A 25,523-nucleotide genomic window follows, 5' to 3' on the forward strand; every position below is an offset into this window, starting at 1 on the left:
TGCACCCCTTCCCCATTTCACAATTTCCTGTCCTACAGTTGCCTAAAATGCTACTTTTTTATGATACTAAGTGACGAGACGAACAAATCGTGCGACTGGTGGTAAGTGACACGCATGTCCATTGGAATTGTTGCGATCTGATAGACACTGCCACTGCGTCCACCATCCCGAGACATATTCACCAGCACCATTACCTTTCAAAACCGGTACGCAGAAATGCTGTCATTATTGCTTGGCGGCTGAAATAGGTAAGGTGGCAGTACTTTCCTCGACGAACTCTTTCACAAGAAGTTCTACTGCTACTTAAAACTTAGGAATAAGGTCGCCTGTTGTACTTTAGCTTATTCTATTATAATTACATTACCTGCTGTTACACCTTAGACTATTGGTTTATTTTTTCCATCCTCTAAGTGTTACAGGTTGTTAGTGACTTTTTATTAAAAAAAGTGACGTTCTTGACACTATTTGTGACAACAACACGCAACACTTATTTTACTTTGAAGCAAGAGCGTCAAACACATTCTGCCGTACATTATCCCGCTACTATTTTTTTTCGAAATCGACGCTACGCCACTGCTTAACTTGTTCTTGTTGAACTTCTAGGTTCAGTCTACTACACATCCTCTATTTCATAAAATATATATAATGTTGGCATCCATAATCAACTTTCCAAATGTTCAATATCCAGAAACTCAACTTTATCTTAATGTTCATTTGGTCGAGTTTCCAGATATAGCAGACTGTATTATTTTTACTTCAAATAAACTGTAAGGATTCCTATTAGAGCTATAAATTGTCCCAAATGAAAACCAAACAACTAAAGTTTATTTTTCATTAACTCTGGTATAAAGAATGGATCCAGTATATGAATGATGTAGTTTCCAAAGTCGTTCTTAATTAATAATTCTATGCAACCTCACCTAAACCAACGTATTTTTCTTAGTTTAAGTAAATTATGTGTCAAACACGAACACTTGAAGCCGTAATAGCCTAATGGTTTGTCCTACCGCCTCTCAAACTGATGCCGTGGCTTCGAATCCACGCGGGGTTTCTCGGAATTTATGTACGAAATTTATTTAGTTCGACAGTGCAATCCGCTCGATCACAAGTCTCGACAAAGTCGAGATTAAATTAAATTTAAAAAGCGTAATTACAGCCAGAAATGCATTGAAAAGATGGAAATTTTTCAAAATATTTATCAGGAAAAACTAAAATAATATAAGAGCAAAATTGGAAAAATATTCAGATTTCTTTATCTGATATATTTTTATTTCTATAATTCAAGTACTCATCTTGATCATAAACACACTTACTAACTGCTGTTAAAGCGAAAAATTTAAAACTTATGTTGCTTCTTACACCACAAGGAAACCAGAATACATTTAGAAATAAAATTTAAAAGAATTTTCTTTGAATTTGTAAAAGGTTTTAGGGACGCAATTTAGTAGAATGTTTTTGAAGAGAGAAGTCAGAATATCTCAATTCTTTTACAAAGATACTTAAATGTAAGTGATTGTTAAGGAACCGGAACATGTATTTTCATTCACGAAACTGACTCCGCAACGTCCATTGTAATTCTGTAATGAAACTTCGGAGTTAAAATGTCCGCCGAAACCTACTTTTATTCCGCAATTAATAAAGTTTGCCGAGTAATACTTTCTTAAACTGTGTTTTTATGGAAAAATACAATTCTTTCGCGATTTTAACAGTTTTCCAATTTAGTTTTTAAAGTAAAGTTCTTATTAGATTTTTTGTACTTATAAATAAAGTCGATATTAAATTACACAGAACGCACAAACTAAGCCGAAATATACACATTGAAAGCGGTTATACTGCTTAATTTCATTGTCATTTAATTTACATTTGACAAGTCAGTCAACCGTGACCATGGGACCTGTAAAGGGCCCGAAACGTCGGTTTGTTTGAAAAAACAAATATACAAATATACTGCCTATATATATATATATAGGCAGGCTCTTGGGTTAAGTGCCTGGACTTATAGTTTATAGTTTAGGACTTATAGTTTAACTGCCTCTGTGGCCGAACGGTTACCATGCCGGACTGCCACGCAGAGGTTCCAGGTTCGATTCCCGGGCCGGGAGAAATATTTGTATGACCTACATTTGTTTCTCTCGTGAATTTGGGTGTAATTTGTGGTTGTCTATATGTGTGTCCATGGCACCCGCGACACAGGGTTTCCCTAGTGCGGGGCTATGTTGAGTGTGTGTGTTATTATTATTATTATTATTATTATTATTATTATTATTATTATTATTATTATTATTATTATTATTATTATTATTATTATTATTATATTAGTATAGTGTTTTCTATTGTTTGTAACTAAAACACACTAATAAAGTTTCAAGATTTTAATTTAAATAGTGTTTATATTAAGGTATAGGTAATAATTATATTATATACTATACGCTTATACAATACTGAACAAAACAATAAAATTTACAAATGACAAACTCTTAGATACGCGGTATTAATAAATTAATAATTTCCACTTTTTGATACGCGTCGGTAACAGATACGAAAATTAAAAATAATATTTACAACGCTTAAAGAAAATAAAATAGTTTGAAGATAATAAATTATATGAAATTGTAGAGCACATATTGGAGGTCATGTATAAAAACGCTACAAAATTTATCCAAAATGTTTGACTAACATGCAACATTCACCCAGAGACTTCTAGAAATATGTATCGTATCTTGTATACATTTTCTATACCTCCATTAGAAGATATCTCGCATTTCTGCTAAAAGAAACATTCAATTCTCAATAATTCAGGCTCGATTCAGGAACCCAAAATTTTTATCTTTCATGCGTAATTTCAAAGATCCTTACTTGATATTAGGGTGTATGTTCATGTATAAAAACATTTATACGTTAAACAGGATACACGCTATTCTATCTATGGTTATTCAAATCACACAATGCTTATATAATACAAAGAAGTCTATAAAAACGTTCATGGAATAATTCGCACAGTCTTTGACTAAATCAGTCGTTCCAGCAAAAGCTATCGTCAAAAATTTGTGTCAAATACTTTTAAAAACATTCAAAATTAGGCACCATGTTTGTGACTGACGTCGGCAGCAGAAGCTTATTTATTTAGTACAAAAAAGTAACAAAATGGTCACAGACAATCGATCACGTTGTCATACAGGACTGGTACGGTTAGAACATTACGCTATACTACATGTCTCGTCAAAAAGAGTAAGTTCAAAAGAATTAGATAGAATAACTTCATAATATTTCCATCTGCTTCTTTCGTGACTTCAACTCCGACAACCTAGTAAATGAATGGTTCTTCTCACTTAGTCTACGTCTATTTGTGACTACCCCTGAGTAAAATAACTCTATGAGCATTTGCCACCAATCACCGCAAATTATTCTAAACGTGACGCCATTTCGTGGCATCGGTCAATTCCGTCATACAATTCCACGAGAAATTCAATTCTTTTGTCGTTCTCTGGAGTCTTCCCTACAGACGCCTTTCGGTGGAGAATCTCTTCCTTTGTGGTTCTTTGTTTTCCGGGACCTTTTGAACTTGGCTACATCATCTCCGAAGACATCTCCGGTCCTCAAAGCGGAGATGAGGTCATCGAACTCTCCCTTCTGCCCGTTTGTGAGTGTGCCGTCTCGGGGACCGTCGCCGTTGCTATGCCCATTGCAATCTGGCGAGTTCTTCCCAAGGGATTTACCAACTGAGCTCAGCAAACTGGACGCTTGTTTCCGCTCCATAGTCCGCTTCTTGAGCTAGAAAGAAAATAAACATTTATAAATGTACACTCTCTCTATTTAAAGAGAGGAAATGCTTACCTAAAACAATAGTCGGGAATATTTCTAAGTTAACGTATATTTGTGAATATTTAGTAGCAACGTCTCTCGGTAACGGTGACGGGAAACATCGCCATTCATTACGATGTGTACGTACGAACGTATGAGGTTCCCAAATCGCAGAGGACCAGCAGGAGGGACTACGGCTTAAACTCTTTCCTTAGGGTACATCCGCGTCCAGCAGTGGGGCGTATAATGATGATGAATTTTTTTTTTATAATATCAAGTGACGGGACGAAAAACTTGTGGTAAGCTATAGGCCTGTCCATAACAGCTGCAGTGCCCCGAGACATAAATTGACAAGTCCCATGTGCCTGTAATTTCACCAGCACCCTTACCCTTCAAAACCGAAACACATTAATGCTCATATTACTGCTTAACGGCAGAAGTAGGTAAGTTACTTCTTACAAGTACCTTTTACAGCGCACGCGTCGTAAAGACACACGGTGTCCGTAACGTATTGAACAATTTACCCATCATTTTTTTATATTTTAAAATTTATGAAAAAAAATAAAAGTCGCTCATTTGGTGGTACACTGACGCAATAGCACTTCTTGTAATGTTACAGGAAATGGATTTTAATTGGTGTTAACGAGCTGAGATGATGATACAAATTTAAATTGATATTCCAATTTTCTTCAAACGTAAACATTGGTTATGTCACAAATGTTTAACATACTTAATTTGTCGAGTTCTTAGGTTTTCGCGATTATTACACATGGGAAATGAAACTATTTTTCCGGATTTTAATCGCGAAATAATTTGAATGAATTCACTAATAAAATTATACCTTTTTTTTTTAAGTGTTTCATACCCCTGAAATGTCACTTTCACAATGACATTCGTTTGTTAACATTTTTGATCTCGGATTCCATTTCAGAGTTTATATAGGACGTCTATGCAGTGGACATAAAATAATAGTTTAAGTGACTGTTACATAATGAAACGGCGCAGAAACGGATAGAACTATTATCATGCTCTACTAGACTCGTTATGTACTTAAAATGATTGTAATTGTACTTATCGTCTTTGAGTAAAAACATCGCATACGAATTTTCACAGTTTGTTTTCACTTTTAAACATTTGTTTCAAGTTATAAACCTCTTGCTTAAATATATTATTGAACCGATATAGCATCTGAAAGAGATATGATTTAGCTAATCAAAATTCTAACTACAAACTAAAAACATTATACTTATTATATTTTTACACAACATTTTTGTCTTCGTCCTAAAAAATTATATACAATTCGGATATAAGGTATTCACTATAAGACGACGTTATGGAGAGTAAAATTATTTATCATCAGCCTATTACAGTCCACTATTGGACATAGGCCTCTTCACTTCACTTGTGCACCATTTCGCCCGGTCCTCGCAGATCGTCACTCCGTCTGGTTAGAGGGCGTTCTACTCTACGTCTGCCGAGCCGTGGTCTCCACTCAAGAACTCGTTTCCCTTTCGGCTTGTTTATTCTATCAACTATGTCGACGACCTTGGTTCTCTGTCGGAAAACCTCATTTCGAATCGTATCCTTCAGAAGAACTACGAGCATAGCTCAACCCATGGTTCACTGAGTGACTTTTAACTGGTGGACTAATCATGTCGGGAGTGTCCACGTCGCGGTTCCGTATGTCACAACGGTTAGAACGCACTGATAGAACCTTTATTTTCAAACTTTTTAGTATTGTTGACGAGAATTAAATTATTGAGTATTGAGAACCTAACGCCAAATTCTTGTGAATGTTTGAAGCATCGAGTATATAACCAGAAAAAGAGACGAAATGTCATTTAATTTGTTTGAAATCTACCAAATCATTACTGTAACAATTGCGCTCCGATTGGCCAGCCCAAATTCGAAACAATTGACGGGTGTCGTCAATTGTTTCACTTCAAATCGACCAGTTTAACTTGAACTTTGCTATAATGGACACAAATTGCAAAAATACATATTTAATTACCGATGAAATATGATTCAGTTTGTTTTGTCATTAGATGTTTTGCTGTTATTCCCACACCACCGAACGGAACAACCCCCCATAGTTGGTTAGAGATATTAACTTTATTACAATAAATACAGAATATTTTTGCAATATATGGAGACGTACACACAGGTCAGTTATTGGCATTGTACTATGTCAGTTTTCTAATTTGTGATTTCAGCGCAAACGAGAGTTGATATTTAAAAGTGATATAAGGCCCATTTGCCTGATGAATTGCCAGGGATGGATGGCCTTTATTTCGTCTCTATTACTGGTTAAATACTCGATGGTTTGACGTTAAGAAGCGAGTGAGTTCACCTCCTGCTCGTGACGGGTACGTCGTTCTTCCTCGTCCCGACGGCGCCTGGTGGCGTCACACTCTGCGCGTGCTTCGGCCAGCTGCGTAAGGAAAGAGTCCATCGCACCGAACAGCTGCTCCGGCGACGCGCTTGCTTCTTCTCCGAATGCAGCTGCGCACGCTTCCAAACGGCTCTTCATATCCTACAATTTGACAAAAGCATAGTATAAAGCACAGGTAGAGAAATTCGTAAAATCTGTTGGCAGAGCGGTAGCCACGTTTAGGCGACAGACGCTGGTTTGAATCCAGTCCGATGTAAGGAATTGTCCTTCGTGTTTGTTCGATCTTTGTATTGTAAGTGGCCTTCCTCCCATAGCGACATACGGAAGAGAAACTCATGTAGTCGACGACGAAGGCAGTTCAATACGGATTGACCTCGCAAATTTTATGAAGGCCGAATTTATGGCCATCCAGCAGACCGAGCCAATAGTTTTAACTGACATTAACGTATTATGCCTAGTGGCCGCACAAAAAAAAACACACCTGGAACAGATCTTCAAGTTGTGTAAACGTGCAAACAGCGTGCGCGTGGAAGTCGCGCATGACGGGCACGAACTCGTCGTAGGGCTGCGCAGGCGCCGGCAGCGACGCGTGATACTCGAGCTCGCGCGACACCTCGCGAAGGCCGTTCTTCAGGGCGGTCACGTCTTTCTCCAACTGCTCGACGCACACCTTCGCAGCTGCTCGTACGTGGGGTAAGTCTTCTTCGAGTAGAAGGATGTCTTTGAACTGTAAATTTACAAATAAGGGTGCACTGAATTTATATTAGTACAGCAGATTACTGCGTACAAACTTGGGATTACGCCTCTCTCTAGTATTTTCATTTATATTTCCACGAACAAATTAGAGTTTGTCCAGGTGAACTAAATATCATCAAAATTGACATATAAGACACCAAAGTAGGCCGGTTATAGGTGCAACATATCAAGAATAATATTGTACCAAAAAGTTATGTAACAATGTGTGTTAGTATGCCTGGTACACTAAAGTCACAAGTACAAGAAAAACATAACTATAATGTAAATGAAATATTAGAATAAGTAATTTTATACTAAATTTCATAATATGAAAAGTTTAATGAAAACAGTTCATTTGACATAATGAAAAATTTCTGTTTTTTGAGGATTGTTATACGATTAATTAAAAAAAAAGGTGCACAGATTTATAACTTCAACTAAGCATTACACAGCACGTAGCATGAATGTACATCACTATGTCTTTAAATATAATTTGTCGCAAATGGCTAAATGCAAAGCATTCTGTAACCATCATATATATTACTTACCACATTTAAAGCAATAAATAAATTTAAATATGCAGCTAAGAATTTTTAACAAACTTTAACGGGACTGTAGTAGAACAGGTGATAGAGTAAGTACTGCCGCAATAATGTTTGGTTAAGTTAGTTAAAAAGTACTTATTTCGTTACTGTCAACTTCTTTAAAACCTGTGTTTTCACAGTTTGAATGACAACTTAAGAAAGACATGAGATTTGTCGTTTATATTCCGTATATCAATTTCAACAGACTTACCTGTGTTTCAAGCATTTCGACTAGATAATGGAGTAGCGTTGTGTTTCTTGTGACGCTCGACTTTGTGTCCGCCAGCTTGTTAAGCGATGACAATCGGAACCCGGATGCGTTTCCGCGAGCTCCTCTGTAAACAAAATAATTATGTTACTATGAACAATTCTATATTAAGTGTCATTTAGCATGTCAATTATGATTATTCACCCTTTCCTACCACTGTAGGTACAAGACATTTGTGAAAACGATACTGAGAGAGTATTTAGTTGTTAGTGTTTTTAGTTTTTCTAATTCTGATGTCGTGGGTAGTAAACTTTTAAATAGTTTTAAATAGTAATTTACCTTTATGTTTTTAAAGAATGTATAATAATAATACAAACACTAAGCAGAACCGTAACTTTCAGAAACCGATCCTAATAGCTAAACCTAAAAGTTGTATTAATTTTCTGATAAAAAATGACAAAGCAAATTAATAAAACATATTGACACCAAGATGATAACGTGCAAGCGTACTCCGGCGAAGGAGTATGATAATTGTAAAACAAAATGGCTGAAAAGGGATGCTCTTCTGGCGATGGCGTGAAATGTATGTAAACGGAAACGGGGATAAATCTTAAAATTTGCTTTTTTCTGTCGCAGTTTTTTGTCATGGATTTTAAATAGAATTTGATATATTTTGTATTGTTAAAATTCCGAAGTTAAAGAAACTAAATTATAGTTATTATGTACCTAGTTTTAGATATTAGTTTTAATGTGAAGTTGTTTATTATTATTCTACTTGTATTGTTTATTTTCATTAAACGCGTAAGTATATTATCATTAAAATCAACTATAACAATTATGTGATATTAACATGTAAAAAATCACGAGTGGCATGCCTCAATTTCAGATTTTTTAAGTTATGTCATTGGTTTTGATTAAGTTACTCACACAGTGTTACAATTGCAAAATCGCTTATCGATCGCAGTCGAATTGTCTTTGGTCAATGTAGGGTCAATGACCGCTATTGCAATGCTAAACAACACAAAGTATAAAATATGTTAAGTATATTCGTACATTACTGCACCCTTTATCGCGATACAAGACAGTGTAGTCGGGTATTTAGTACCCATTGGTACACCAGGTGTCGCGACAAATACTAAATAGTTTTTTTGTAACTAAGTTGTTTTACATTGACGAGCAGCAATTTATTAAGCTACTCAAATTTCTAGTGATGACAAACAAATCAACCAGATGGCGCTTATTTCACATATTTTTTTATGGATAGTGCCAAGTATTCCTTTATTTTGTTTAGGATTAGCGGCACCTATCCACATTAGCAAGTACTAATGTATAAATTAGTTTTTATTTGGAAGAATTATCAAAAATTTGCAACTCAGTGGAAATTGCATATGGCCAAAATATAAGAAAAAAACACAAAGTGCCATTTACTGACACGCATATTTGTCAAAGTTCAGAAAATAATTTTAGCTGATGGTCAATATTTGAATAATATGACAAGGAAAAAAACTGACTACTATCTTATTTAGTTTTAATTTTACTAAATCAAAATCAGTGTAATTGACATTTTTTACTAGCGAAAAAAACTTTAGGTGCCAATATCTCGAAAGTTACCGAAATGCAAATGCGTTAGTTGTGACAAGGAGGGCAAATTAGACGGGTGAATATCGGGTCTCGGGCCCTCGTAGCTGGTAAAAGTACCTGTTCATGTAGTTGCCGAGGGCGAGCACGATCTCGAGCAGCGCGCGCAGGCGGCGCGAGCGCGTCATGTCACGCGCCGCGCGCAGCACCGTGGCGGCGCGCGCCGTGGCCTCGGCCGCCGCCACCGAAAACTTCTTCTTGAACAGCAGCGTGCGCACGCGCTGCGAGTAGTGCGGGATCCTGCCGACGCAGCCACAAACGACGGTTCATGCGCGCTCCAAGGCAATGATCTTAAATTTTTTGAAGATGCGAAGTCGGACGAAAAAGTCCTGCGCCTCAGAGCTTTAAAGCGAAAAGATCTGAGGGGCACTGACACTCTGAGACGTAAAGTTTACAAATCCCATGTGCCTGGAATTTCACCACCAGCCTTCAAAACGGGAACGCAGTTAAAGGCTCACATTACTGCTTGGCGGTGGATATAGGTGTGGCAGTACTTCCCTGGAAGAACTCTTTCACAAGGAGCTCTAGTGCGACTAACAATTCAATTGATTTGTTTGCTGAAAGCAAAAGGTGCTTTATATTCTAATTACGTATTTTTCGACGTTTCTTAGTCCCGTATGTCGCAGACGTGGCAGTTACTTACTTGGAGATCTCGTAAAGGAACCTGTCAGCTCGCGCCATATTGTCCAGCTCATCCTGATGTTCTTCGAGCAGTGCAGCCTCCTCGGCGCTCGGAGTGAACTTTAACAGCTGCTCCACCATATCAATGGGCAATTGTTCGCCGCTGTCCATGCGCAGGATTGCTCTGGAACACGCAACAGAAACACTTTAGAACAAAATAAACACTAGTGGCCCAAGCACGAACATTTCAATCCGACATCACGTTTTCGAACCGCCTTTACTACACGAAAATCTATACTACACTTTCACGAAATCTATCGGTAGCATGTATCCCCACGAATCACTTACGTTAATTCGATGGGTAAACTCATCTGTCAGAATGGTGCGGTCAGAAACCTAATACTAAGATAAATCAATTCGTATTATTGTAATTAATCATACTTGTCAACTAATCGATAGTGTACAATATTCAACGAAGGAACTTTCATTGCAATTGACAACTGTGCAAGTACTCGTAAAAATACACTATATTGACATATTTTAAAAAGCTACGAGCTCTTGCTCATGTCAAATTTTAAACCAAAATACGACACCTTGAAAAATTGTCCTAATGCAAGTTATGACAATGAGCTAGAAGCTGAACGACAAGAAACCACTTCGACACTAAAACTTTTTATACCTGCAGATTTCCTCATCGGTCATCTTTAGTTTGGACAGTAGAATGGTACAATTCTGCGCACGACGCCCGTCGATCACCGTCAAGATCTTCGTTCGAGGCTTCGCGCCTAATTGTCTTAGATCTTCTACCGATCCTTCGTTCTGTATTGGGAAGGTAATATCAGTAATATTGCAATTTGCACAAACACTCAAAATTATTATTACTGATACAAAGTTCGAGCAACTCAAAGAAAAATTCCTTCGGTCTGACTCTGACACGGAATATAGCTTTAGGTACGAGCAGTTGCCAGGGTCTGGCAACAGACGCTGGTTCGAGTCCAGTCAGATAGAACGAATTTTTGTTGGTGTTGTTCGATGTTTGTAATAATAATAATAATAGGCCTTGGGAGAGGCGAGAGTTTAAAATAAATACGAAAATAATAATAATAGTGGAGTATTTTCACCTAAAATACAAGAACACCACGGTAATAAAAAAAAACATGATATTCAATAAAATAAATATAACAAACACTCAAAGTTTTTAACAGCTAAGGAATCAATGCCACATTTACCTCAACTTACAGTTGTATTAAGTTTGTGAAAAACTGCTTTGAGAAAAGTGCAAAATCGAAAATTTTCATAATTGTAACTGAGCTGAAACCTAGAGGTTCGATCCCTATGAAATAGGAAATGATAGTGAATGATGACAGTACCTGAACGCCATTTTTCTGGTACGCACAAAACATCTTGTCAATAGTCTGGAGATCCATCGCGTTGTACAGTTTAGTATCGTCGAGTTCCTGCCAAATAGTGCCGTGTAGTTTTGTGTCGGGTAGTTTACTCCAGTTGAAACTCTTTAAAGGATTGCCCGGTGTTGGCACGTTCTTCTTCGGTTTTGGTGCCGCGGGCGGTAAGGGCGCGTGAGGAGCGGGGGGTGGGGCTGGTGCGGGGGGTGCGGGTGGTGCCGGGGGGGGGGTTAGGGGGGGGGGGGGGGGGGGGGGGGGCACGCTGCATGTCTCGATCACAGCGCTCTTTAGGTTGCTAACCTGTAAAGACGAGTTGTATAACAATAACCAATACATGTTTTCCAACCTACCGTATATTAGCAGTAAATCATAATTGATATGATTTATCACAGTAACATAAAACAATATCAATGTTTCTATGTAATAAATAACAGGACTTCCGAGGGCTGAAATAATTTCTTACTTTGGCGTCATCAGGTATGCTTCCTTCACTGACTAGTTTCTCGAATCTTGCTCTCTCCGCTCGTTCCTGGTTCAACTGTGAAAGTGTAAAAGTTTTTTTCTTAACCTTCTTGTAACTAATCATTTGATTCTGATTGCTATTTTCTATTTAAAACTATCTGTCACCAAACGATATACAAACCAGATTCTTAAAGCATTACTCAAATAATACTGTATACAAAAAATTTTTTTGCGTTTCTTGTCAAATTACTCAACTTGTCAAATCAAACAACTGGCTATCGACAAACGAATAAGAAAACGTTAATTAATAGTTAATAATGTTACCACAAAACGCTGGAATAGTTTTGATTATTTTTCTTTTTTGTAAAAATACAATTTACCTATGAACAATTATTATTATACAGGCTATAAATTTGAGATGGGGCAGCAAGGCCAGCCACCTTCATCGTTGTAGTTACAGGAAAACGGTCCTAGAAGACTATCCATGAATTTGAAGATATTTTGATTGGCATTCACAGATTTTGGAAAAATGGTACAATCAGCAAGATAAAAGGCAATTTTTACAAAACTTTAATGCCATTCGATCCGGTCTCTGTTAAGGATCAATAGTCTCTATGGGACCAACTGAGGTAAAAGTACTCGAAATGTCAGAAATCGCAAAAAACTTTACTAAACTTTACCATACATTTAGTATGGACATATTTAGTAATCAGTTATTCTAAGTTAAGGAAACTAACAATAAGGAAACTAACAAATTGACAACGTATTATGTATTTCAAAATAAAAACAATAACAAAAAGCAAAATAACATAAATAATGTGTGATAGTAAGTGCTCGAATTTATTGCCGACTTGGCAGATGCACCGATTCGCTCTCTTCCGCAAAGAGCAAATTAGCGGCTGAAATTTTACTCGGATGGATTTTATTGAAAATTGCTGCAAGTGCGTCTTTCAATTCTTGAACACTGTAGTATTTTTTTATAAATTTCATTTAACTAATACATAATACGTTGTCAATTTGTTAGTTTCCTTAACTACCTAGAATAACTGATTACTAAATATGTCCCTACAAAATGTATTTTAAAAAGTTTTTTGCGATTTCTGACATTTCGAGTACTCTTACGTCAGTTGGCCCAGAGACTATTGATCCGGAACAGAGACCGGATCGAATGGCATAAAAAAAGTTTTGTAATAATTGTCTTTTATCTTGCTGACTGTACCATTTTTCCAAAATCTGTGAATGCCAATCAAAATATCTTCAAAATTCATGGATAGTCTTCTAGAACCGTTTTCCTGTAACTAAAACGATTAAGGTAGCTGGCCTTGCTACCCCGTCTCAAATTTACACCCTGTATAGTTACCAAAAGCAAGCAGATAATAAGACAGTAGTGTAACTCGATACAAATGTGATAGCGCGGCTTGTACAAATGTGTGCACCCAAACCGCGCGTCGTGTACGGACTCACGCATTCACATACTACCGCGGTGCACAGCGCAGGTGCACATGCTAAGAGTCGAAGTTTATCGATAAATTGACGTAAGAGGTTGAATTTTTATGACCTTGTCCACGGACAAGAAAATATTTATTCGCATGAGAATCATACATAATAAAGCCTCATAATAATACTGTGTTAAATATCTTATTTTTCAAATATTTTTACCTATACGTAATACTAAAATAATAATGTGACAACCCTGACGCAAAGTGTAGACATTGACGAGCCGAACAGAAAAGAAATAAAATACTTGTCTTATTAGGTATACTATGCCAAAAGCGAGCATAAACTACCTGTACTTCTACCGCGAGTAGTTTTCAAATAAATTCGTTACTTTATGGGGTCTACTCCCATCATCGAGGATTTTGTTGTGCTCAATGACTCCAGTTCTCAGTCCGACATCTGTCCGAAACAATTACTGTCAAATGATACAATGAGTTAAAAGACGCACGATACGAATGAAGCTTCATACTTAACGTTGTGTTTTGATTTGGTCGAGTATTACTTATTTGACACTAATTGTTTCGGGCGGAATATCGAACGAGAACGAGATTAGATCCACAGAAGAGCCAGCTAAACACCTGCTACACATGCTGTAGCAGGGTGAATGGTTCGGGTACTGACCTGCTGCTCGAGCTGCAGCGCCCTTGCGGCGGCAGCGCGCGCTCGTTCCGTGCACTCCATATGCGCATGCGTCTCTCGCTCCAGCCTCTCCTTGAGCCTGGAGACGGAGCCCTCCAGCTCTTCGCGTTCCTGCGTCGCCTGGTCGCACTGCTTCTCCTGCCACCCCGGTACCCAGTGTTATACGTGTCAGCGGATGACGGTGAACGGTTGCATCTTTCTTACCAAAGTCTTACGAATGAACGCTAAGGATTTTAATATACATCTATTTTTTTTTTAAATGAAACGGCTGAGTCAGCCGTGAACATGAGACGTGTTAAAAGCCCGAAACATTGGTTTGTTGGAAAAAAACAAATATATGCGATTTAGATCCGAAAACATTCTTTCATTTATACGTATTTCTTTTTTATTTCACTAATTCGTAGAAATTTGAAAACCTACGAACTTGGTATCTACTTCTTTTTTATGACATCTAGTGACGTGATTAATAAGGCGAGTGCCTGGTGGTAAGCGACACGTCTAACTATGTTACGTTGGAGTGCCACTAACAGCTTTTACCCTGAGACGTAAAGTTAACAAGTACCATGTGACTCATTTCACCAGCACCCTTACTTTCAAAACCAGTAACGCTTACACTACTACTTGGCGACAAAAATATGTACGGTGGTAATACTTTTCCGAACAAACTCTTTCACCAAAAGTCAACAATGATCCGTCACTTTTCAATACTGAACTTGTGTTCCAATCATCCAAAATAGTGGTTTGCGGAAGATTTAAAAATAACTTGGTGAATGTTTTTATTTTCCAATTAATTGGTGTTAAGTCACTTACACGTAAGTTCCACAATCACTAGTAGTGGAAACTATGTAAATTACGCAAAATCGCAAAATAACTTCAATAAAATGTACGTATGTATTAAATTGTAAATTAAATATTTTGCAACCGTTCACGTGGAATTAATGTGCTGTATGATATGAATGTCTCATAAGTGTTGACAGGCGTTAATATAACTTGGCGTTAAGTATTTGCGCCATAACAATTAGGCAAATCAATGTGTAGAAATTAATACAATATTAAAATTACGTGATACATTAGATGATCCTGTTATAAAATATACCCCTCATGGAAGAATAGCATAAGTGGAGTTACGTCAAACATGTTCATTGCTCTACTAGATACAGAAAAATATAACCCACATCCTCTCCAATTTTTCTGTATCTGAAGGAGGAATAAACGTTTTTGACGTAACTCCACTTAAGCCATTCTTCCATGAGGGGTGCGACATGTTTATTTCTCGTTCGTTAGAGCTTTGTTTCTTATTATATCGTTAAAATTTATTCAGTGATATTGTTGTTCGTAAAAACAGGTTACTGTATCAGTGTTTCCCATTCCTTTTAGTTATATTTTGAAAGGAGACCGTTACCTTTTTAGCGAGTTCTGTGGCGAGGTCAACATTTTCTTTTTCCAAGTTGTCAGCTTTGCTCCGTGCTTCCATCAGCTCCTCTTCTTTGGCCAACAGATGCACTATTTCGGAGACGTTGATTTCCAGAGGCGCCACGTCCGGGTCGTACACCTGGAAGTTTAAATTGCATACAATTGTTCAAAGCGTCACAGCTGACCTAATATTGGAAATAGTTTATAACTGCCTCCGTGGCCAAACGGTTACCATGCCGGACTGCCATGCAGAGGTCCCAGGTTCGATTCCCGGGCCGGGAGAAATATTTGTATGGCCTACATTTATTTGTCTCGTGAGTTTGGGTGTAATTTGTAATTGTCTATTTGTGTATCCATGACACGCGCGACACAGGGTTTCCCAAGTGCGGCGCTATATCGAGTGTGTGCGGTTATAAAAAAATAAAAAAATAAATAAAAAAGTCTATACAGAAATATTATTTACTAAAAAGTCCTGGTCATGGAACAAAATAAAATAATATCTTAGACATAATTCTATATTAAGATTAGTTATTTCTGTATTTGTGATGCTAGAGATAAAAGTGTGTATATTGATTATTACAAAAATGGAAGCCGGGCATTAAAGTCTATCAAAGAATTTTGTAAAAACCAAAACAAGTAAAAATCAGTGCCTCTACCATGAGATTACAGTGACAGTTCTCGCTAGCGACCGCGTATAATATTTGTATACAAAATATTGTTTCTTCTTGTGACCGCTAGGAGCGTCAGATATAATTTACCATACAAAATTGTTAAGTAATTTACGCGGTCGCTAGCGACAACTGTCACAGTAGTATCGTGGTAGAGGCACTGACGGGTTATGTCAGTAGAATACGGTCGATGAGGTAACATCCCAACCTAACTGCAATTGTTTTTGACGGCTCTGTATAGATGTGTGTGGTGTGGTTGGCATATCGTGTCGACACCTTTACAATTCAACAGTTCCGGGCCTCATTATGAAATATAAATTTAAAACTTCCCCACCTACTCTTAAAATGCGCGCTAAAATATTACATTAAAATTGACTATGCCGTAACTGGCATTAACTTATCTTTTAAGGGTAACTTATTTCCGTTCTAAGACTTCACAATATCATGAACTGTAAGGTCATGTCAGTTTCGTTCTATGAATGAGTTGTATTTATAAGTTAAATATACAACGATTAATGGAAATTGTTCACCTTTGATACCTGTAAGACTAGCACGATAGGGCGCAACTAGCGCGAGAGCGACTTTATGTCGCTTATTGCGAGATATTGCTATTCTAGCATATATTCCTTTATGTCGCTCTCGCGCCAGTCGTACCTTATCGTGCTAGCCCTACTGGGTAAGATACGACAAAAATCAGATACGACATTGTCAGGAGAAGGACGGACTTTCAAACATAACTTGCTAAATACGGTAAGTTAAGTTACCGGAACAATCGGATTGTAAAAAGGCTTCTATGCAATTTAAAGCTTCGGATGTTTGTGGTTTAAGTACCTTGGTGTAGTCGCGGTCACGGTCGAGGTCGGTGGAATCTGTTCGCGCGCTGTCGCGGCCGCTATCGGCACGACTACCGGTCGGCGGCTGCTGCAGTACCAGCTGCTGTGTGATGCGATCCAGTAGCAGCCAGTGCTGCGCGTGAGGGTTGTACTCCACTGGAAATTACCAACGTGTATAGTTTTCGGGTATACTATGTCAAAAGCGTCAAACGTTATACAGGGATTGAGAAATATTTTATTATTTCAACTCCATCATAATCAGCGTCAACCCATTTATACGTCTCACTGCTAGGCACGGGTCGCCTCTCAGGCGAGGAGTTTTGCTCAATGCAGGTTGGGGCCTCCACACGTTTTCCAAAGGTTGTGACCCTTCTTCGACGTGCAGGTTTCATCGCGATGTTTTCCTTCACCGAAAAGCTTAATGTAAATTTCAAATTAAATTTCGCACATAAATTCCGAATAACTCACACGTACGAGGCCGGATTCGAACCCATGGCACAGATTACTTAATAGTTACTACGTAACAGATACATCACCCTCATACAAGTCGAAAATATCTACACTGTAATAGCCTACTAAATCTGACAAATGACACTAGGCGCTACGACGAGGCGCTACGAGGAAAAAGGAACCTAAGCACGCGCGCAGAGAGGTGAAAACATCGTTGCCTGCTGTGCGCAGTCCTGCGGAACCAAATGCTGGGGTTGTACAAGGATTGTAACGTAAATAAAAGACTTGTCCGAGCGCTTGCACTGACCTCGGGCGAATGACGCTGCCCACGGTTTGTTTGAGAAGCTTTTATTTCAACGTAGCCCGCATTTAAGAACCAGTGCGCGACCTCATTTAAATTGGGTACTTATATATTTCAGAATGATTTACCATTAATTCCGTCATCTCATCACGCATCTCATTAAGTTGCAGAAAAATTGTAAGATAAATTGACAATTTAAGCAGAAAATTGTAAAGTATTGCACATTATCCACACAAAAGAAAACCTACTATACAGGGACATGCAATCCACGTACTGCAAATATTGAGGATATTTTGCGTCATGGAGACTTTATAATAGTTGCTTGCTTAACACAAGCTGGGAATCGAACCGACCAAATGTGAAAAATAACATCCTATAATTTTATGACGCCGATCGAAAGGGCCAATAATAAGAATTAATTTCTTTTAAGAGACATAGTATCTCATATTAACACCCTGTATAAATACCCACAGCATACCAACAATTAAAATTTACTTCTGATCACGTTGCAATTTTAGTTGGTTCCATTTCTGGCTCAATAAATATGTGAATTCATATTACAAATCTTAAGCATTTAAGGTAGTCCCCGTTCATATTCCGAAGAATTTTTCCACCCTGTACTACACCCGTATATCTAATTTACTTACAAGGTAACAATAGAAGATGCTCCAACAAAGACAATAGATGAGGGTAAGCAGCAGTATGGCTGAGTTTCCGGCGTAGGAGCTCGAACATGGCCTGAGCGCTCTTGGTATCAACATGTTGTTTGTCGAACCGCCGCGCTAACTCGCGCTCGTCCTCGTTGCGAACCATCTCGAAGAAGTCGATGTGCCGATCGAGGGTTTCGTTCTCGTATTTGCGAAGCTTTTCAATTACTGTAACAAGATATTTCCATTAAATCAATCGCATTTTAAATTTTGAATACATATCAAGTCTGCAAATTTTAATTTTAATTTTCATCCCAATTGTGCGTCGCTAGAGTGCCAGTGACAGGATTTTGTACGTTTGATTTTAGCTTCTGCTAAAAGTTAAGACTATCCGCTTATCAGTGGCCGCTATTCAACTGCCGTTGTTTTTTTTTTTTGGTATTCTGCTCTACGACGGCACGTTGATGGCGTAGTCTTTTAGTAACAGTAGAGCTCCTTGTGAAAGAGTTCGTCCAGGTTGATACTGCCACCTTACCTATTTTTGCCGCCAAGCCGCAATGTCAGCATTACTGTGTTCGGGTTATGAAGGGTAAGGGTGCTGGTGAAATTACAGGCACATGGGACTTGTCAACTTATGTCTCAAGATGACGGGTGCAGTGTTAGTGCCCCTCAGATATTTGCAATTTAAAACTCTGAGTGGCACTGCAACTGTTATAGACAGGCGTGTAGCTTACCATCAAGCGCACGTCTTATTGTTGTCCCTACACATGTTATTAGAAAAAAAAACGAAACTTAAGTACGTATACCAATGCTTGCAATGCAAAAGTTACTATTAGTCAAGTACATGCAGTGCCACTCAGAGCTTTCAATCACAAAGTTCTCAGGGGCACTGCCACTGCGCCCGTCACCCTGAAACATAAGTTGACAAGTCCCATGTGCCTGTAATTTCACCAGACACATGTGACGTTTAGAGTAGCTTAGTGCAAGTGGGCACATGAGTCAACGAAATAGCGAATCCATTAGATTCAAAGTAAAAACTTACCTGGTTGTATACCAAGCATGAGCAACTCGTATCGCAGATGCAAACGGAACTCCAGGCTATCCTCTCCAGGTCCGTAGTTGAGCACAGCGTTAACGAACGACATGATTGCCGTCTTCACGCCGAGGTCGTCGCGGTACGCGCCTGTGCTCCGGTCCAGTTCGTTCACGAGTCCTTGGAACCGTGCACGTTCGCCAGCATATTTTTGATAATGCACCATTGCTTCTAGCACCTGGTAGACATGACAGATATAGTATTTATTTTACCTTAGATATTCTTGTTCATATAAAGATCGAACACAAAGAAAAATGCCCTGTGAAAAACTTATAAAATTATAAAATCTGTAACAAACAAATAAAGAAATTCGTAAGATCTGTTGTGACCCCGGCATGGCAAGCGACGCTAGTTCGAGTCCAGTCGATCAATTTTTTCACTTAAACTCAAAACTAGTGGAGTACCTATTCGAAAAAAAACTATATGAAAATTAAAACATCATGATATTATATGAATACATATACTTATATAAGCGCTAAGCTTTGCCACTATATGGACTTTGGACAACCCTATCGTTAGTGGCATAGTGTTGAAGGAATAATTAAGTTTAGTCGACTTCAGGGAGACTCAAGTTTTGTTAGGCTTTGTGTAAATGCAAAAAAAATTAGATATCGAAAAACTTAACTTACCTAAAGGTTAAATTTACTGAATATCAGATTGTTTCACCACCGTCATATTGAATTATTTTGTGAAATTACTCCACTAGTTTGTTATAATTATTAATACAAATATCGAACACTTACAAAAAATTCCTTCGATCGGGCTGGATTCGAACCAACGTCTTCTAGCAAACCGTGCCGGACGCTATGCCAGTTAAGCCACCGCATAAATTTTTCGAAACTTTTTGTTGAGGTTTTTTAACTACTTTTTTTGCCGGAGCGCCATCTGTGAGAAATCTATTTCTTCACGCAATTACTCAGTTGCCTAAAGGTTACCTATCAGACGACCGAAATAACGTTTGCTCAAATTTTCACAATCCCGAAAGTAATTTTCCGCGGAAAACAGTTTTATTTTGAAATATGAAACAAACCTAACCTAACATAATCTTTTCAATCGATTTGAACACGTTATTTTGGGAAAATGTGATTTCGGACTTGGATCGGTTATTACCTAAAATAAGTAGACAATCGAAAGTGACTACCAATCAACCGTTTTTAACCGACTTCAAAAAAAGGAGGTGGTTCTCAACTCGACTGTACGTTTTTTTTTTTGTATGTATGTTACGCGATAACTATTTTTTTTTATTTGTAAACCGATTTTGATGATTCTTTTTTGTTGGAAAGAGGGTACCTCACATGTGGTCCCATTTAAATTTGAAGAAAATATCCACCTCGAAATGTGGCAAAGTAGCTGATGAATGACTTTAGAGGTCGGTTTTTTAGTACTCCGTACTTTTTGTTATAGGTATATGGGTGCATTCCACAAAAGCCAGCGATATTAACTTTGAAAAATACCTTTTTATGTCCGCCAGGCACCAAGCATACGGCACCAAGGATTTCGAGTGCGGCGACCTTAGTCTTGACGTTCTCAGTATCCAACGACTGCGCTATCAGGTCGATACTGGTTGGATGTGCTAGCACGTGTGCGCGTCCCGTCTGAAACAAAACAATCAAATTTATATTCACTTTCCTTTTGAATTCACTGAATTTAATTGCAATCATATGATAATTGAGGGCAAAGGAATATAAAAAAGACTCAATAAAGCTGCTAACCAACAATCACAATATATGGCAATCATTCGGTAAAAGTTTGTTGCCAGGCATTATTCATGAATTTATATATTGTGCATTCGTAGTTCGATATCACTACACCGCGAAGCGTGATATTCCACAGAAGAGTAGTTCTCCTGTGGAATATCACGCTTCGCGTTCTCCTGTGAAAAAGTTCGTCCAGGGAAGTACTGCCACCTAAGCTATTTCTGCCGCCAAACAGTAATGTGAGCTTTGCTGCGTTCCGGTTTTGAAGGATAAGGGTGCTGGTAAAATTACAGGCACATGAACCTTGTCAACTTATGTCTTAGAATGATGGGTGCAGTGGTAGTGCCCCACAAATTTTTGTAATTTAAACCTCTGAGTGGCACTGCAACTGTTATGGACAGGTGGGTCGCTAACCACCAGGCAAACGACTTGTTCGTCAGGTAGTCACTTAGTGTTAAAAAAAAGAACTTCGACTTCTAAATAAAAATAGTGGGCTAAGCTATTAAATTAAACCTTGAGTTTACTTCGTAACAATTATTAATACAAAGATCGAACACCCAGAATTCCTTCGATCCGGCCGGATTCGAACCGACGTTTTCTAGCATACCGTGCCAGACGCTATATCAACTAAGCACGGAACGAACCAGCGGACCTCACGAATTTTTCTATGTGCTTGCGTCGTATCTTTTTACTTGGTTTCTCAACGACTTTTTAGTCGTAGCGCCATCTATGAGAAATCTATGAAAGTTTTATCACCCAGTTAGATATCTTTACAGTTACCTGCCCTGGAGAGAGAGATGTCGCTATTCAATGTATTTTAAATTTTTTATTGAATTGATATTCAATTATTTTTTGTGAAATTATTCCACTATACTCTAGCCAAATTCAATATAGAATATTTAATAACAAAACGTTGCTAGGCAACCAATGATGGCATAGGAAAAGAACATTTTTTTCAATTCTCATTATTAAGGCTTTCTCTGCCCACGACCTGCTTCCCTTAATTTGAATTTAAATAGGTAAGTAGGTAATTGTGTTATGTAGAAGTAATACTTACCTGGCCAATTATTATAAAGTTTACAAAGTACCTATTGATACGTATAATTTAGGAATAAAAATAAGTGTTTGCATCCTATTAATATTTACTGCTATATGTTAGGTAATGGTAGATGAAAAGAAACAAAATTGTAAGATTTTATTTGAAATTAATTTACTACATATTATATCCTCCAGCATCTATTTCCGATTCTGAACTTTAATTACCACCAGAAGTCGAATGTTTGCAATCTCTACCTTCAAAAAGTTACTCGGGATGACACAGTTATACAAATAATTAATAACTGGTCATTTTTATATCATTTTTAGGTGATTTGAAACTTCTGTTGAATATTATTCATTATAAACATAGCTTCAAGATTTAGTATTATCCATAATCTTGTCGAATTTCGTAGGAAAACTTTGAAATTGTGGTAACTGTGAAAGAGTCTGAAATGAAAACGCTAAAAATCATATGTTTTCGTTTGTTGACATTTATTCTACATCGAATTTGGCTAGAGTATAGTTTGTTACAATTATTAATGCAAAGATCAAACACTCAGAAAAAATTCCTTCGATCCGGCCGGATTCGAACCGACGTCTTCTAGCTTACCGTATCAGACGCTATACCAACTAAGTACTTCGTAATTTTTTTAAAGTTCGTTTCGTAAATATGCTTACGCCATTTTTGATTAGCCGGTCAAAGATTATTTTATAAATCTCAGTCTAAATCAATTACACAGACCCGACATGTAGAACTTGCGCTCCAGGATCAACAGCCTATTTCTAAGTTTTGAAAACATCAATAGGCGACGGTATTTGTACCACAAGGCGGATCGACGGTTTACCGCTCCATATACCATAAAACAGAAGTACACTTACCGAATTATTCATAAGCGATTTTATGCCCGCGATAAGGTTATGCCTGGTAACGGCATCATCCCGTGGCGCTCTCTGTAACGCATCTAACAATGCGCCCAGTCCTCCTTGCTTGATGAACCGCAGTACGAAGCTGTGTGCTCTTGTTCGCAGCGCTGTTTTCAGACCATCTACTAGGGCGCATATTTCTGATGTGATTCGGCCTTCTGATGATGCGAACGCCTGGAAAAATATTAATGTTATTACTATATCTGTTGTAATAATAATAATAACGTACACACTCATAGCCCAGCACTAGGGAGACCCTGTGTCGCGGGCGCCATGTCACACACACATAGACAACCACAAATTACGCCCAAACTCACGAGAGAAATAAATGTAGGCCATACAAATATTTCTCCCGCCTCGGGAATTGAACCCGAGACCTCTTGCATGGCTGTCCAGCATGATAACCGTTCGGCCATGGAGGCAGTTAATGTATTCCTGCCGGTGTAAACATAGAACATTCTTCAAAATATTTGTTTGTTTACACGAGCGTTGGTGGTGGATCTGCTTATCAAGAGCATCAATCAATGAAACCTTACGGAACAGAAGCAACAGCTTAGAAAAAGTTTTATGTCAGTACAATAAGAGCGAAAAAGGCGTTGCACGTTGCTTAATCTCGGACTGAGATTAAGCAACGTGCAAGACTCGGTGGAGATTTCTTTATAACGATCCAATCACTAAGTTTTAAAATAATAAGCGTTCAATAGAAGCAACAGGAATAAATGACATTGAAAGCCCTTAATTTTGTATCGATTGAATCATTTGAACTAGTGTGTTAAATACGCCTACATCTCAATTCTTGGCAAAGACCAAATCATTACAAAAACAACACTACAAATAATTTGCCCGTATTTATTTAACAGGCGTTAAACATTGAAACGACTACAATGACTAAAAACTCACATCAGCGATTTCATTAAGTGCCTTGATGTAGTCCTCGACCTCAGGAGCACTGGCCAACGGCATAATGGTTCCTGGCGGTGGCCGTCGGCTGCAATAGATCTGCCATTTCTTCACCGCTGGCAGATCCATCATCGCCGCTTTGTTCACTGCTGTCAAATCCAGCTCCTCCTGGAAATTTAATTTGAATTTTAAATTCTGTTTCCTAGCGTCTTTCAAATGGTTAGCTAGTCTTCGGACAACGCCAAAAGTTTTTGTTCGACACTCCAACGTTATGTGGAAGGTAACGACAGACGTGACGAAGGGAAGTTATTGAAGGGATACGCGGACAGACTAAATACTTTTCAAATGTGCATCGTTCAACATCGCTGGAATGCCGATCAAGTTCTTATATACTGTTTGGTTTTGGGGAAAACTGAATGCCCTGAATTTTTATTTCAACTTCAGTTTTCTATTTCACGTCGCAACGCCAGGCTAAGTAATTATCGTCCTTTTATTACCAAACGGTTCAGAACGAATATTGGCTCTAATGCTAATATGAATCGAATTTGCCAAGAGTACAGTAAATTACGTAAAACATATAAACATAGTGTCATCTGATTTGGATTTGTTTTCGTTCTCATTAAATCAATTTAAAATGTTAATAGATAACTGCTCACACTAACAACACTGTAACTATACAATTTAATTTAAATACGTTTACATATTTGTTTCCGGAAGTGGCCACTTACATAAACAATATTTAAAAAGTAATTACAATATTTGAAAATGGAACTCTTTGGCTGTAGAACACAGTTTGTTTCATCTGACTGTCACTTGTTTTTACATTGTGGCATCATTTTAGAAATTGGTTGTCTACATCACCATGGATTTAACGCGTGAAAATTTTCGTAGTATGATTTTACAATTTATTTTTAAATTTAACAGCTGTTAAATTACATTTAAAGTGAGGGCTTCGCTCAGCTTCAAACTGCTTTTGGCGATAAACCACTATGCAAGACGACAATTTATAGCTGGTTTGCAGAATTCAAACGCGGTCGTGTGAATCTCAGAGACGAATTTCACTCTTCTTCACTTTCAAGACAAAAAACGGATCGCGTCACTTGCTGCAATGCCATGCTTACCAGACTCAACGAAGGGGTGTCGATTTCAAGGGCCACCATTTGTTTGCCGGAAGTTATTGAGAAACTCCGTAAAAATAACCGTAAACACCGAATCATCTTGCACCACGATAATGTCAGTTCTCGCACGGCCAGACCGACAAATGAATTTTTGAAGGCGAACAACGTTGACCTTATGAGCCATCCCGCGTACAGTCCCGACCTGGCACCTTGTGACTTTAATTTATTTCCAAAAATTAAGAACCAGTTACGCGGTCAACGATTTTCATCACGCTATCGAAGAGTATGAAAAATATGTTTCAGAGATTGGCACGGAGAAGTAGCATAAATGTTTTCAAAATTGGTTCATTCGTATGAAAAAGGCATTAACGCTAACAGACAATATTTTGAGAAACAATAAATTCATTTCTGACCATTTATAGCACATTTTTCTTATTCATTCCGGAATTTTATAGTGCGCC

General features: G+C 38.0%; 1 protein-coding gene across 1 annotated transcript in view; it reads right to left on the reverse strand.

Annotated features, from left to right (window-relative positions):
* Positions 1 to 2,586: 2,586 nt before the first annotated feature.
* Positions 2,587 to 25,523, reverse strand: part of LOC113239533 (disheveled-associated activator of morphogenesis 1) — a 136,368-nt gene continuing 113,431 nt past the window's right edge. Inside the window, exons 4-20 of the mRNA XM_026476598.1 lie at positions 23,945 to 24,112; positions 23,000 to 23,218; positions 20,840 to 20,980; positions 19,335 to 19,563; positions 18,293 to 18,520; positions 16,893 to 17,050; positions 15,383 to 15,532; positions 13,963 to 14,118; positions 11,846 to 11,920; positions 11,350 to 11,682; positions 10,659 to 10,798; positions 10,002 to 10,163; positions 9,419 to 9,598; positions 7,724 to 7,847; positions 6,675 to 6,920; positions 6,152 to 6,334; positions 2,587 to 3,771 (exon numbers count right to left, since the gene is read on the reverse strand). Coding sequence (XP_026332383.1) covers positions 3,466 to 3,771; positions 6,152 to 6,334; positions 6,675 to 6,920; positions 7,724 to 7,847; positions 9,419 to 9,598; positions 10,002 to 10,163; positions 10,659 to 10,798; positions 11,350 to 11,682; positions 11,846 to 11,920; positions 13,963 to 14,118; positions 15,383 to 15,532; positions 16,893 to 17,050; positions 18,293 to 18,520; positions 19,335 to 19,563; positions 20,840 to 20,980; positions 23,000 to 23,218; positions 23,945 to 24,112 — 3,198 coding nt within the window. The 3' untranslated portion in view covers positions 2,587 to 3,465. The remainder of the gene's footprint in view (positions 3,772 to 6,151; positions 6,335 to 6,674; positions 6,921 to 7,723; positions 7,848 to 9,418; positions 9,599 to 10,001; positions 10,164 to 10,658; positions 10,799 to 11,349; positions 11,683 to 11,845; positions 11,921 to 13,962; positions 14,119 to 15,382; positions 15,533 to 16,892; positions 17,051 to 18,292; positions 18,521 to 19,334; positions 19,564 to 20,839; positions 20,981 to 22,999; positions 23,219 to 23,944; positions 24,113 to 25,523) is intronic.

Source organism: Hyposmocoma kahamanoa, unplaced genomic scaffold (genome assembly GCF_003589595.1).
Source record: "Hyposmocoma kahamanoa isolate Upper Pololo Valley unplaced genomic scaffold, ASM358959v1 114, whole genome shotgun sequence".
NCBI lineage: Eukaryota > Metazoa > Arthropoda > Insecta > Lepidoptera > Cosmopterigidae > Hyposmocoma > Hyposmocoma kahamanoa.